The sequence below is a fragment of the Mesoplodon densirostris genome, chromosome 6, assembly GCF_025265405.1.
Source record: "Mesoplodon densirostris isolate mMesDen1 chromosome 6, mMesDen1 primary haplotype, whole genome shotgun sequence".
NCBI lineage: Eukaryota > Metazoa > Chordata > Mammalia > Artiodactyla > Ziphiidae > Mesoplodon > Mesoplodon densirostris.
Genome location: NC_082666.1, coordinates 84,359,745 through 84,373,146, shown reverse-complemented (window position 1 = coordinate 84,373,146; position 13,402 = coordinate 84,359,745). Strand labels below are relative to the sequence as shown.

Sequence of the window (13,402 nt, the reverse complement as noted above, 5' to 3'; positions counted from 1 at the left end):
TTCCATTGTGCAGCCAGGGTTGATGACTTCTAATTTAGAGTTAAAGGCACTAGATTTCTGGATGCTGTGGAATGATAAGAAACTGAGGATCAAAGGCTGATAACCACCAAATAATTGGGAGAATGGGTTGTATGGTATGTAGAATAATGGCTTCCCAAAGATGTCTACATCCTAATCCTCAGAACCTGTGAATATGTTAATGGCAAAGGGGAATTAAGGTTGCTAATCAACTGACCTTAACATGGGGAGGTTATCCTGGATTATCCAGGTAGGTCCGATATAATCATAAGAGTTCTTAAAAAGTGGAAGAGAATGGTAGAAGAGAGTCAGAGGCGGATGTCGCTATGAAAGGATCACCAGAGAGATGCAACATTGTTGGCTTTGAAGACAGAGGAAGGCAACCATGAATCAATGAATGTGAGCTGCTGCTAGAAGCTGAAGGAAACAAAACAGAGGATATTCCCCTAGAGACTCCAGAAAGGAATGCAGTGCTACTGACACCTTGAATTCTTGCATTTGGCCTGATGAAACCTGTGTCAAACTTCTGACCTACAGAACTGTAAGACAATAAATTCGTGTTGCTTTGAGTTTGTGGTAATTTGTTATAGCAGCCTCGAGAAACGAATACAAGTGGTCAGTTCAGGAAGGTTTCCTGAAGGAGGTAAATCTTGATAAACTTTTGCAGAAACGTTGTTGGTGGAGCAAAACTCAGGGAGATAGATGCTGGAGTTTGAGTCCATCAGAAGAAAAATTTAAGAAAACAAAAGGCTGTATAATACCTACCCCAAATGTTTAAAATAAAATTTCAGAGGAATTTAGTGATTGTCACTAAATTCCCCAATGGAGTCAGAGGCAAAGAATTCTTGGGAATTTTTCTTGGTAATGTTACTTGAATTGTAATCAACTTCACAGATTTAAAGGCTGACAAAATACTTATTTTACCTGGATGGTTTTAAATTACTTAAGTCATCAAAGAAAGCAGAGAGAATCTGCAGCTTCCATCCAGCCTGAATGTAAATCAGAGCTTAACATTTCATTCACTCCCCCTTAATCAGATCTGTGGACTGCACTGATTTCTTTTTATTGGGTCCTCCTGAATAAAAAACAGTTGGATAATCACACACACACAGAATGAGAGAGAGGGAGAGTGAGAGAGAGAGAGAGAGAGAGAGAGAGAGAGAGAGAGAGAGAGAGAGAAACCTTTCATATGTACATTTATTCATTAAGATATGTTTATTGCAATTTATGTATGACATGAGCCTCGTTAGGGATACATCAATGAATGAGATAGGCAAGGTCCTTGTTCTCGTGGAGCACACAGCCTGGTGGAAAACACAGACAAATAAGCAATTTATAGTAGAGTAGACAACATAGGTTGCTATGAGAGAACATGGAAGGGCCAACCGACTCAGTCAGGTCAGGGAAGGCTTCCTGGAGGGAGATAACTTCTAAGCAGCATCAGCAAACCCTGGAAGACAGTTAAGAGTGGAAATTCTCAGGCCCATTAAACAGACCTATTAAGCCTGAAATTCTCTGAGTGAGGCACAAAAAATCTGTGCTTCAGTACATCTCTGGGTGGTTCATATACACGCTAAAATTTGAGAACCAGAGGATCATACCTGAGCTGCATGTTGGAATCACTTGGAGCACTTTTACACCAGACTGATGCTGTGGTCCCACTCTTAGAGCTACTGATTCAGTTGGTCTGGAATAGAGCCTGAGAAGCAGTATTTTTAAAATCCCTGCATGATTAAAATGTGATTTTAAAGTGCATTTGGGGTTGAGATCACTTCTCTAAGCCGATCGCTGAAGCATGAGTTAGCCAGGCAGTGTGGCTGGTGAGAGGGCAGGAAGGGTATTACAGGCAGATGTGCCAAGGCCCGGATGTATCTGGGGCCCTGGTAAGCCTAGAGAGGACACACAACAAAATTCTGTGGCTTAAAATAAGGTTCATAGCTGTAAGTTTAAGTATTTATTGCAGTACTTCTTAAACATTAATGTACACAGAAATGATCTGAGGATCCTGTAAAAACACAGAACCTTATGCTGTAGGAAGGTTCTATAGCCCTCGCCGTTCCTGAGCATACATGTCAGAGCGGATGGGGACTGCAGAAAGGTGTGTGTATCCATAGCTCTAGGGCCAACATAAGGGAACCCAGCTGGGGTGAACTACAGAGGTCTGTTACTGGGCAGGTATGTTTTGAGGGCAAGGAGGAAAGATGCAGCCTACCACAACCTCCTAGCCTGCTCTTCTGATTATTCTAGATCAAGGTCGTACTGCTTTTAGCTCAGCAGTAACCCCCTCCACCTCTCAATCTAGCTGAGTGCATCCCCTGGCCAGGCTAGCACAGCCAGCTCATTAAGTGACCGCTGGAGCTCTCTGTAACCTGCCAGCCAGCCAGGGAGGCGCTGGCCTAGGAGGGAGGCTCTCGGCGGGGGCTCTCTCCCCCTCTTTCCACTTCCCCTGGCTGACAGCGGCGGTGCCTGCGGCAGAGCCTCCCTCTGCAGCAGCCCCTTGCACTTGGCTCGCACTTCTGGGCGCTGTCCATGGTTGCAGCATCTTTCGGCGCGCCACGTCAGGAGGCCGCAGCGGGGCCCTGCGATTGGCGGAGGAGCCCCTCGCCATCCGCCAACACCCCCGCCCCCGAGACTCGGCCCAGAGCTCCGGCCCCGCAGGCGCGTGCCTGCCAGCGTGCGGGGCGCGCCTTGGGGCTCCCGGGCGTCACACCCACTTTCCTTATTAGGGCAGAGTCAGGCGCCCCGAGCCGGCCGCCGGGCGCGGGGTGGGGCGGGAGCCCTGCGAGGCGACAGACGAGGGCTCAGCCACAACCTCAGCCGCCTCCGAGCGGTAGGAGGGAGCAGCCGGTCGCTGCGTCCGGGCCGGCCCCTTTACGGGGACCCGGCACATCTCGCCCCGGAGGAGATAGTCCTCCGCGCTCTCTGGGTACCTCTGGTCCAAACCACTCGGAACGACATGGAAGAATTTTTGCAACGCGCCAAGTCTAAACTGGTAAGTTGAGGGAGCAAGGCTGTGTGTGTTGGTGCGCGCGCGCGTGCGCGCGCCCGTTGATGAAAAAGAAAGGACATTGCAGCAGAGGAGGAAGAAACAACTTTGCCACTTAGTTGTCAGGGTGTACGGACTGTCCTCTGGAAAGAATCTCGGGAACTCTGGGGTTTACAGCGGGCAGTCTGTCTCCATAATCCTCCCTCATAGCCAAAGTGCCGGGCTGGGGGTGGTCGTGACCCGGCTGAAGTTGGGTGCTGTGTGTCCAGCTTTGGTCCCTTTGGCTTGAGGTTGGAGAGAGGCAGATCCAGCCAAATCTACAATTTGCTCCTGGAGGCTAGAGGATAAATGGGTGTGGTCCTTGAGAAAAAGAGCCCAGACTTCTGCAGAGGCGGTACGTGTAAGTGTAAAAGGAGAAGAAACCGTACTTTAGCTGGAGGGCGTGGCAAAATGTAAGTGAGGAGGTAATAAAATAATGCCGACTAGGAGTAACGTGTGAGAATGCGCAGTTTACCCGAGCATCCCTCACGCGGAGCTTGCTCCAGTGCGGGAGTTAGGGATATTCCAGTGCGAATCGAGTCTCTCTGGTCCCTGTTTAGAATTGCAACTTGGGGCAGAGGCAGAACGGGAGAACCCCAACTGTCGCTGGTGGTGTGAGGCTTGCCAGACCATTGTTCTCCTGGGAAGAGACCAGCATGTCGGCTGGCTCTAACTGTACTGTTGTTCAAAGAGTGAAGGGTAATTTCACTGTGTATATCAACAGTTGCTATACATTCTGGAACAACAGATTCTAGCAGTTTCCTAACTCCGAATTGTTTTGGTTCTCCAGCATTGAAGTAATGAACGTAAGGGAAATGTTTCTCTTTTGGCCCTTAAAACAAAGCTTTTGCCCATTTGGAAGCAATATCTTTAATGAACAGGGAAAGCACCTTGTACAGGCCTGGCTTAGGAGGAGATGCATAATTTATGTTGCCTTTAACCTTTAAACCTTCATAAAAGCCAAAATATAAAGTCTGCATTAAGATGACGTCTTAATCACAAGGCAGACTATTTGCAGGGTTATTACTGTCACTCATTTACCCTCACACTACAAAGGGAGTGAAGACAGATGTGTGATTCTTAAAAAGATTTAACTGTAAGTATCTTTAAGAAGACCATTAAAGTTGATTAATGCTAATATAAGTACTTTGTTTTCTACCTTAAGCCTCCCAGAGAGTTGATAGTTTGTGGGGATTTCAGAATTGAGGTTTGTGATAGTTTTTGTGTTTATTGCTGACCCTCTCACAGGTTTACTTGAGCACACGAAGGAGAAAACTGATTGAAGAAATCACTTGCATTTCTGATAGTATAAGTATGCTCTTTGTTCTTTACCTAACACTGAGTGAGAAATAATCAGAAAAGTTCAATTTTGGTAATTCGTTTTTTTGTGGATGAAAATAAATAGCAATCTACGATCACGCAATTGTAGACTGCACCTGTGTTCCACTCCCATAACATTTATTTTAATAATAAACATTTAGATTGTGGGGTTTGATGTGAGCAAGAGGTTTGTCTCATTTCTGAAGAGCAACTGCTGGGATGGAGAAATTCCCTATTTCAGAGTAATCAGTTGAAAGTCATGAGTAAGTTTATTTACCGAGTTCCTTCATTAGACGAGCAATTACTCTACATTATTAAAAGAGTGACAGGAAAAAGAAGTGGTTGAAATACTATTCCCAGCTTCCTGCTTTAGCCAGAAGAACAATTACTGCTAATTTTAATTTTTTTCTTAGAATAGGTTTCTTGTTAGAGATCACAATTATCCTTTCATACTCAGCCACAATAAAGGTGTTTTGGTCACTTTTAGTGTCACATTTCCCCTGACAAATTACATTTTCTAGGTAAATAAAATTTTTACTTAATATGCAACATTCAACTATAGTAGTAGGTAAACCTTTTACTTTAGAGGATATATACCATTTTTTTAGGAGAAAAATATTAAGTCAATAGTTATGGCATTCATTTGTGAGAAGTTTATCCATAATAAAATGGTAGGATTTAAAAAAATTAGATTAATCCTTTGGAAAACATTTTAGGGAGAAGAAAATTATCATGCTGGTTTTCACTTATGCTTTATTAGACCAGAATTGGATAGAATTTAGGTGTTATGTTTAAGCTGTTTTCCATCAGAAGTTGACATAGCTTTATCTATATGATACCTAAAAAAAGTCTAATGGGCAGGTTTTTGTCTACCTACTTGAATTCTTGCTTTGATATTCTGTAGATATGATACATGTCTTTTAATGATTTGGAATAGCCAATGTCCCTTCCAAAGTCTTAATGGTACCAAACCAAACTTGGGTCCTCTTGCCTGCATGCAGTAAAGCCAATCTACTGACACTGGGTTGCGGTGAAGGAAAATGCAGCATTTATTGCAGGTGCCAAGCAAGAAGTCCAAGTAGTTAGTGCTGAGAAGGCCTGAACTCCCCAGTGGCTTTTTTTTTTTTTTTTTTTTTTTTTTTTTGCCGTACACGGGCCTCTCACCGCTGTGGCCTCTCCCGCTGCGGAGCACAGGCTCCGGATGCGCAGGCTCAGTGGCCATGGCTCACAGGCCCAGCCGCTCTGCGGCATGCGGGTTCCTCCCAGACTGGGGCATGAACCCGCGTCCCCTGCATCGGCAGGCGGACTCTCAACCACTGCGCCACCAGGGGAGCCCCCCCAGTGGCTTTTAGGGAAAGGTTTTAAAAGACAGTGTGAGGGAGAGGGGTTGTGGGGTACGTGATCAACTCATGAACATTCTTCTGATTGGTTGGTGGTGACGTAATCGGGAGTCAGCATCATCAACCTTCTGATTCCAACTGGTCTGGGGTCTATGTGCTTGTGGGCCACATACAGTTAACTTCTTCCACCTGCTGGCAGTTTCATTATCTGCAAAGAGCTCAAAGGATATGGCTCAGAATATTATCTATAGCCCTTGAAGAGGAACTAAAAGTCCTTGACTTTGTTTGATGGCTAAACTATGATTATGTTGTCTTGCTTGACTGTTTTCCTTTTTTTCTGCATTTTCTCACTTCTCTGATTAAATTTACTCTTTGGAACTCAGAGAAGGCCTAGGAGGCTAAAGTTTTTTTACAGACAGGAGAAAGGTGGAGGACAAGGTGGGGGAGGAGTCTGTTCCAGGAAGGCCTCATAGGGCCCTGCTCCGTTACATTAACATAACCTTGTCAACAATGGAGTTAGCTACTTTCAATAGACCAAAGGAATTTTAAATTGTAAAATGAAACTGCTATTAGCCAATAATAGCATCTCCAGTAATCACAACGTTGGGGAAATTGTTTGTATGCCCTTTCTTCCGACTAGGAGCATTTATTATTCATCTGTCATTGTGAGGAGAGAAACTCTGCTATTCTAAGCCAGGCCCTTGGGTTGAGCAGAAATCTTTGAAGGAGAAGGGATGTTTTTCATTTTTAATCAGGTAGTTTGGAGCTTATTTCTATTGAAATTGAGAGAGTGGTCTCTTAATTCTCTTTTTCACCCCAGTTCTGCTGGTCCTTAAACTGATGCAGATTCACTTACTTAATCTCATCTGGCTTTTCCTTAAATCTCCCCTTCTGATACCCACCCTTCATTCCTGAGAGTATGTGGCATTTATCAAAAATAGCAAAAGTAAACCTCAGGTGTGGCCTTGGATCACCACCTCCTGGATCTCAAATGCTTCTCAAGGGGGCCTGCCTTCTGCGTGGTTAGAACAGGCTTGGGTACCTGGAGCTTCTCTGTAAAACACCTTACCTGGAGGTGGAGGACAGCAAGGGAAATAGTCACTCCTCCCAAGCACAGTCTCCAGAAATGGTGCCTTCTTGACAAATAGGGAACTGATCCAATTATTGTTAAAACAACCAAGACAGTAGAATAAGCACCAGGAGAGTAAGACCCACCCCCCACCGAGGCTGTAGAGATGGTAATCAAAGGATGATGCTTTTTACCTGGGTTCCCAGCTATGTTTCTGATCTGTATACTCACTGCTAGAACTAGAAATGAGTGGAAACACGTTTTCTTTCTCTCCTGCCAGTGCCCACCCAGCTTCCTTTTCCACCTGCCCATTTCTAGCTGGAATAGGGACAGAGATCAAATCCTATAGTTCCAGGTCCATCCTTAAATTTTAGCCATGCTTTCCATTTTTAGTTACGCCATTTCCATAGTGATGTCTTAGTCATTCTTAGTTATACTCTTTCTGTGGTAAGATAAATTGAAGACGGGTAGGGAATGAGGGCTCCCAGCCCTAGACTGTGATTTGGGAAATGTCCTCCAATTTCATAGTGGTCAGCTCAAAAAAGTATTCAGGCTGAGACAGCCTCATGATGTCAGTAAATGGTCCAAGTTCCCATGAACTTTGGAGAAAAAAAAAAAGTAAATAAGGAATCAGACCCCTGGAACTCTGGCTGGCAGGAAGCCAGGGTCCCCATACCGGGTAGACTGCCTGCCAAGCCTCTCCCAATGCCAGATCCCACCAGCTGATGCAATACAAGCAGCTGCTCAGGGGTGGGGCATCACTGCAGCCCACATGCCCTCAGAGGTGAGTCATGAGCCAGCATTGGGCATTTGTGTAGTGGGAGTGTCAGCTGCCAGCAGAAGGATACAGGGCACATCAATATCCCAGGAATGCTGTGGGGAGAGGGTCACCGTCACTGCTAGAGTCTGGGGAATGCATCTGCCACTTGAGCAGTGACAGCTGCAGACGAAGGGCTCATTTCTGCAGTGGGAGTTGGTCCATATGTGTATTTCCATAGAAGAAAAATTCTAGGTGACCCTAAATGTCAGCTTATACTCTGTGGTATGTAGCATAGGGACAAGGAAGCACATTCAAAACTCTAAATGAACAACCACATTAGAGTTGATAGAGGAGATGGGTTTTCAAAAAAAGAAAGAAAAACACTGCAGCGTGTCTGCAGAGGAATCATTTGATTGGAAATTGAGAAATATATCCTTCCCGATTTCCTTTATAGGAACAGGGTCATGTGTATCAATAAAAAGCGTCTTTAAGATGAATGTTTCGTACCTTTTAAAGGGCCAAGGTGGTAAGGACTGGTAATGATGGAGATGCTGGCGGAGGAGTTTCATTTGGAAAGCTGAGCTTGTTCTGATCACAGACCACAGGATCAGCTCCCTCCGCATCATAACCGAGGGCTGGTGCACTTGAGACTGTGCCTCTTGCCAGAGCATTCCCAAGCAAGAAACTCAGGAATCCAAAGTACTTCTGTGAATGTGGTTCCACCGTCTTACGGGCTGATGAGAAAAGGGCCCTTGATTGCTTTAGTCTTAGAGTCAGCTCCATTTCTCACTGCCTGAGCCTTCAGACCGAGAGCTGTGGTTTGTCCCAGCCCCCAGGCCTGCGGAGAAGAACCAGGCTTTTTCAGTGTAAATCTCAGAGGGGACTGATCTTCCTCAAAGATAAACAATTGGCCAAAAAATAAATGGTGCATGGACTCAAGGCACACCGGCTTCAGTAGTTGTGGCACACAGTCTCAGTAGTTGTGGCCCCCTAGCTTAGTTGCTCCGTGGCAAGTGGGATCTTCCCGGACCGGAGATTGAACCCATGTCCCCTGCATTGGCAGGCGAATTCTTTTTTGTTTGTTTGTTTGGTAAGAATTTTTTTTTTTTTTTTACATCTTTACTGGAGTACAACTGCTCTACAATGGTGTGTCAGTTTCTGCCCCACAACAAAGTGAATCAGCTACACATACACATACGTTCCCATATCTCCTCCCTCCTGCGTCCCCCCCTCCCACCCTCCCCAAAATTTAGACCAGCTAGGTAAAATGCTTTATCACCTGTTCTTCTAAAACACTGATCAATGGAACAAGTTTTACTAGGGATAACAGTGTAATTGTATTCTAGAGTTCATATCGGCAATATGGTTTATGACGTTGATGCTGGATCAGGATATTTCAATGGTATAACTGCTATTAATTTTCTGTTTGTTCAACGATTAAAGTCTCACGTGATCTGAGTTCAAAAAAAAAGATAAACAATTGGTCACTGCTGTTCAGACACCACCTTGGGTCTGGGAATATGCAAGGACGCCCTTTAATCAGAAATTTGAGGAGTATTTTATGTTAACTATGTAAAAAGGTGACAGCTTTGGTATAACTTGTTTATTTCTATGTAGCATTTATTTGGGCAGATATTAACAATGTTTTAGGTTTGGTGTATCAGTCTGGGGAGCTCTGGTAAGCAATAGTGGTTTGGTGATGGACGTCTCACTCTACCTTTACATCTACTCCTCCCTGGGGTACTAGGTAAGCAGACAAGGGTGAGGGATGAATACCTGGGTCTGATTGAAGGCTGCAAAAGAGGAAAGAACACCTGGGACCAGAGCGGTAAGGTGCACGGTGTTGCCTTGGTCATTGATTCTTTTTGAACCCTGAGGTTTATCGGAGAGTCATGGAGTTTGGAGTCTTCTTTGAAAAGAAACTGGGGAGGGACAAGGCTGATATATTCAGGAGGCAGCATTCACATGGACTTTGATATGACTGGCACCCTCTGGGTTTGTGCAGTATGCAACCTGCACAATCATACGTGGCTGCCTGCCATGGGTCCCAGAGTAGCCTACTCAAAATCTCTGGCAGCGTTCCAAATCCATTCCTATCTGAACTCTGTGACTTTGGGCTTTGGTTTCCAGGGAAAGGTAATCTTTCTTCTTAAGAGCTCTTGGGAGGCTAATTGGGCACTAGATTGCCCTGCAAAATCAGAGCCACAAAGGTTGGGTTAGAAAAACTAAGCTGATAATACAGCCTTGGGTTTTTATCTGAAAAATGAGATAATGATACCTACTTTGCAGGTTTGTCATAAAGCCAAAATAATGTACCTACAGCCCTCAGCACAGAACCTGGAACAATGCTGCTTCTCTCCATTTGCCCCTAAGCTGGTCCTTTCCTGCAGTTCCTTATCTCAGTGAACGGCATTATTATTCATCCAGTTTCTCCAACTGGGAACTTTCTTTTCCTCCATCCCTTCCCCACCCACCATATCCCAGACATCACTAAGTCATCCAGATGACTGCAATGGCCCGCTAACAAGTTGGTCTCCTGCAAACCATTCTCCCACTGCTACCAGAGAGATCATTGTGAAAGCATCTTTCACATCTGTCCCATCATTCCCTTAAATCCTTATTATCACTTTCCATTGCTCTTTGGAGAACCCACAACACTCTTAACCTGACTCTAGGATCTGACCCATCTGCTATCCAGCTTCTGCTGGACTCTTCTCCTACCTCCCTAAGCTTGACTAACTCCTACCTCTTCTGGTCAGGTTAAGGAGAAGGGAAACCTTTTTCTGAATGACCCCTCCCACCCAGCCTCCCCAATTCATGAGTCTAAGTCAGGTTTTGGAGTGATGTTTTTAGGTCATTGACCTCAGCTTGTTATTATATCTCTATTGGGCATGTTTGTTTGATGAATGAGAGTAAGGACCAGGGTCTCTGTATGGGTTTGCTCACCACTGTATCTCCAGAACCTGGTGCAGTGCCTGAAGCTCAGTAAGCAGTTTTTGTTTGCTTGCTTGTTTGTTTGTGAGGCATTTTTTGCCATTAATCATGGCACATTATCTTTAATTAAGTACAAAGACCCTTCCAATCATGTCACCTAGCGGTCATTTCACTGACTGCCCTGTTTGGCTGCCAGTCTCTTGTCTCTCTCTTTAGCAATGGTAAGGCAGATATCTTTTTCTCAGAGAAAAGAAATCCATGGTTTGTTGCCTTTGCAATAACAAAAATGTTGGAGAGTGGGGAGGCAGAGATGTTGCTGTTGGCATCTTCCACATGAACCACATCAAGAGAACCTGGTTGTCCCTTTCTGCTGGCGATCACACCAATTCTTCCCAAGGTAGCGCCTCTGATCACCATATACAGGTTACCAGTGTCAAACTTGTTGAAATCAGTCATCTGGCCAGATTCCAGATCAGTCTAAATGGTGTCGTTCACTTTGAAGGGGATAGGATGATGGATGGTGCGAGCATCATGGATCAGTAGATGAGGGCTTCCTTTCGTGCCCACAAAGATCTTTCTTACTTTGTACAAGTTGTACTTGGCTCCTCCGGTATCATACGATGATACAACGAAGTAACCCTTGTATCACAGATCAGATAGCAATTCTCCCCAGTCTTGCCAATGCTGCTGACCTCCTTGAAGCCAGTAGATGAAGTAACCCTTTTATCAACTGGTTACCTTGCCATCAATCTTAAGGAACTGCTGCGTGCAGATCTTCTTTACATTTCCTGTCAGGGAACACTTAAGTCTTCCTTAGAAAAAGATGAGGGTGAGACACTCTTTCAGCTTGTGGGGATCACCTGATGGATGCAGAGCAGACATACTGGTCAGTTTACTCAGCATTCAATGCTTTGGAGCTGCTACATGTTTCAGGGGCTTCTTGGGACCATGAGCCATGACTGCGCTCAGCACAGAAAGAATACAGTGTTCTTAGAATGAATGAAGCCATAAGGCAAGAAGCTTGCACAAAGCATGAGACATTGTAGTGGCTTAGTAAAACGAATAAGTGGATGAACAGGTGCAGACTCCTAGAGATCTGAATCTGAAGAGGGGATGGCGACAGTGTAAGGGAATTCTGGTTGGTTTACTAGAAGGAGGTGAGAAACAGTAAGGTCAAGGAGTGCCATACAGCCCTTTTGTATATGGTACACACTTCATACAGAATGTTCCTGTAAAATAATGAGGCTAGTTTTTATGCATGATTGCTTGGAATCTGTAAATAGTGGTGGAATTAAAGCATGAATGGATGGGAGAGAGGCAGGGGAGGGAATGGGGCGCTCTGCAAAACCACAGTGGGCAGATCAGCAGACAGAGTGGAACTATTAGAGCCTTAGATCCTCTGCTGTGTGGTCCAAAGGGGAAAAATTAGACTCCCCCAATCCCAGCCACTACACCAAGCTTGCCCAGCTTGTTTGGCTGCTTCTGGGCCAGTATTAATGTCATGAGAGAGATTGGCAGAGAAGATTTTCAGTCCTTGAGAGGAAAGGTGAAGGCCTTCCAGACTGGCCTCATCTGTCAAATGGGAACAATAGTATATTAGGGCTGTTGCAGGTGTGTATGTACAAGATAAGAATGTGTCCTCCACCCACAGTAATAAAAACATGAATAGGACCACGGTGGACAAGAGAGCCAGGAAGCCCTATTTACATTTTATAGAAACAGGGATGATTTATAGCTCCCTTTAGTTCGAATTTGTTGATTATCTGTCTTAGCTCTAAGAAATAGATTTTTCCACTTAATACCCAAAATAGTCTTGTGAGGTAGCTATTATTTCCCATTGCAGTTGAGGAAACTGAGGTTCAGTGGGGCAAGAAGTTTGACCAAGGTTTCACAGCCAGTAAAGAACAGAGCCAGACTTTGCTCCCAGATCCCCTGACTCCCATTCCAGGACCCTCTGCCACATTCGTGTCTTCCCACCAGATATCCTGGAACATTTAATTCTCTTTAAATAAAACGTGAGCAACTCGGCAGGTTTATGGGAGGGCTGGGTAGTGAGTTCACTTTGACCCAAGAGAGGTTCATTTCTTTGTTTCTTATGTTAAAAAACCCTTGGATAACTGAGTAATCAATCACGATTACTGAGAACCTGCTGTGAGAAAAATATGGTGCTGGGCTGTCTATGATTTGGTTGAACAAACTGGGAGACTGTTTCACTGTCTACCTAGGTGAAAGAAAAATAAAACACTGATAAACTATTTGGAAGATAGGGTCTGTGACTAGTTTTAGAGTGACTGAAATATTGTGGGTATTTAGTGAATTTTTAATAATGAGAATGGCTTTTTAAAAAACAGAAGTTGTTCCTTATTTGCCATCAAGGTTGTGAGTACATTTTTTTGTTTTCCAGCTTCCTTCATTGTTTTTTCTTTGTTTTTGTTTTTGTTTCTAACAAATGACAGTTTTTAATGACCTACAGTAAGCTTTCTTCTGCTCTTGTTTAGATTTCTTATATTAAAAACTGATGCGTGAAAACATGTGCAAACCTTATTTCGATTCAGAAACTTATTTAGATTTAGTAGTATTATGTATAGATAAGTAGTAATTAATACAGTGAAATTCTCAAAATGCATTTTTTAGCTGAAACCTTTTCTCTGTAATTTTATCATTACCATTTTCTTTATGAATAGTGTACAATTAAATGTGAGCTCCAGTTCAAATCTCAAATTCTGAATATAGTCTATAAAGTATTCTTTTTAACACACTATTAACAAAAATTTCCATGTGGTGACCAAACACATTCATATACATTATCTTTTTTTTTATTGAAGTATAGTTGATTTACAATGTTGCATTAGTTTCAGGTGTACAGCACAGTGATTCAGTTATATATAGTCTTCTTCAGATTCTCTTCTCTTATAGGTTATTACAAAATACTAAGT

At 43.9% G+C, this 13,402-nt stretch overlaps 1 protein-coding gene and 1 pseudogene across 4 annotated transcripts in view; one reads left to right on the top strand and one right to left on the bottom strand.

The window, feature by feature from the left end:
- Nucleotides 1–2,664: 2,664 nt before the first annotated feature.
- Nucleotides 2,665–13,402, top strand: part of PRUNE2 (prune homolog 2 with BCH domain) — a 280,715-nt gene continuing 269,977 nt past the window's right edge. For all 4 annotated transcript variants that reach the window (XM_060102342.1, XM_060102341.1, XM_060102340.1 and 1 more), the window contains exon 1: nt 2,665–3,010. In XM_060102342.1, the coding sequence (XP_059958325.1) occupies nt 2,975–3,010 (36 nt within the window). In that variant the 5' untranslated portion in view covers nt 2,665–2,974. The remainder of the gene's footprint in view (nt 3,011–13,402) is intronic.
- Nucleotides 10,636–11,423, bottom strand: LOC132492336 (small ribosomal subunit protein eS4-like; annotated as a pseudogene).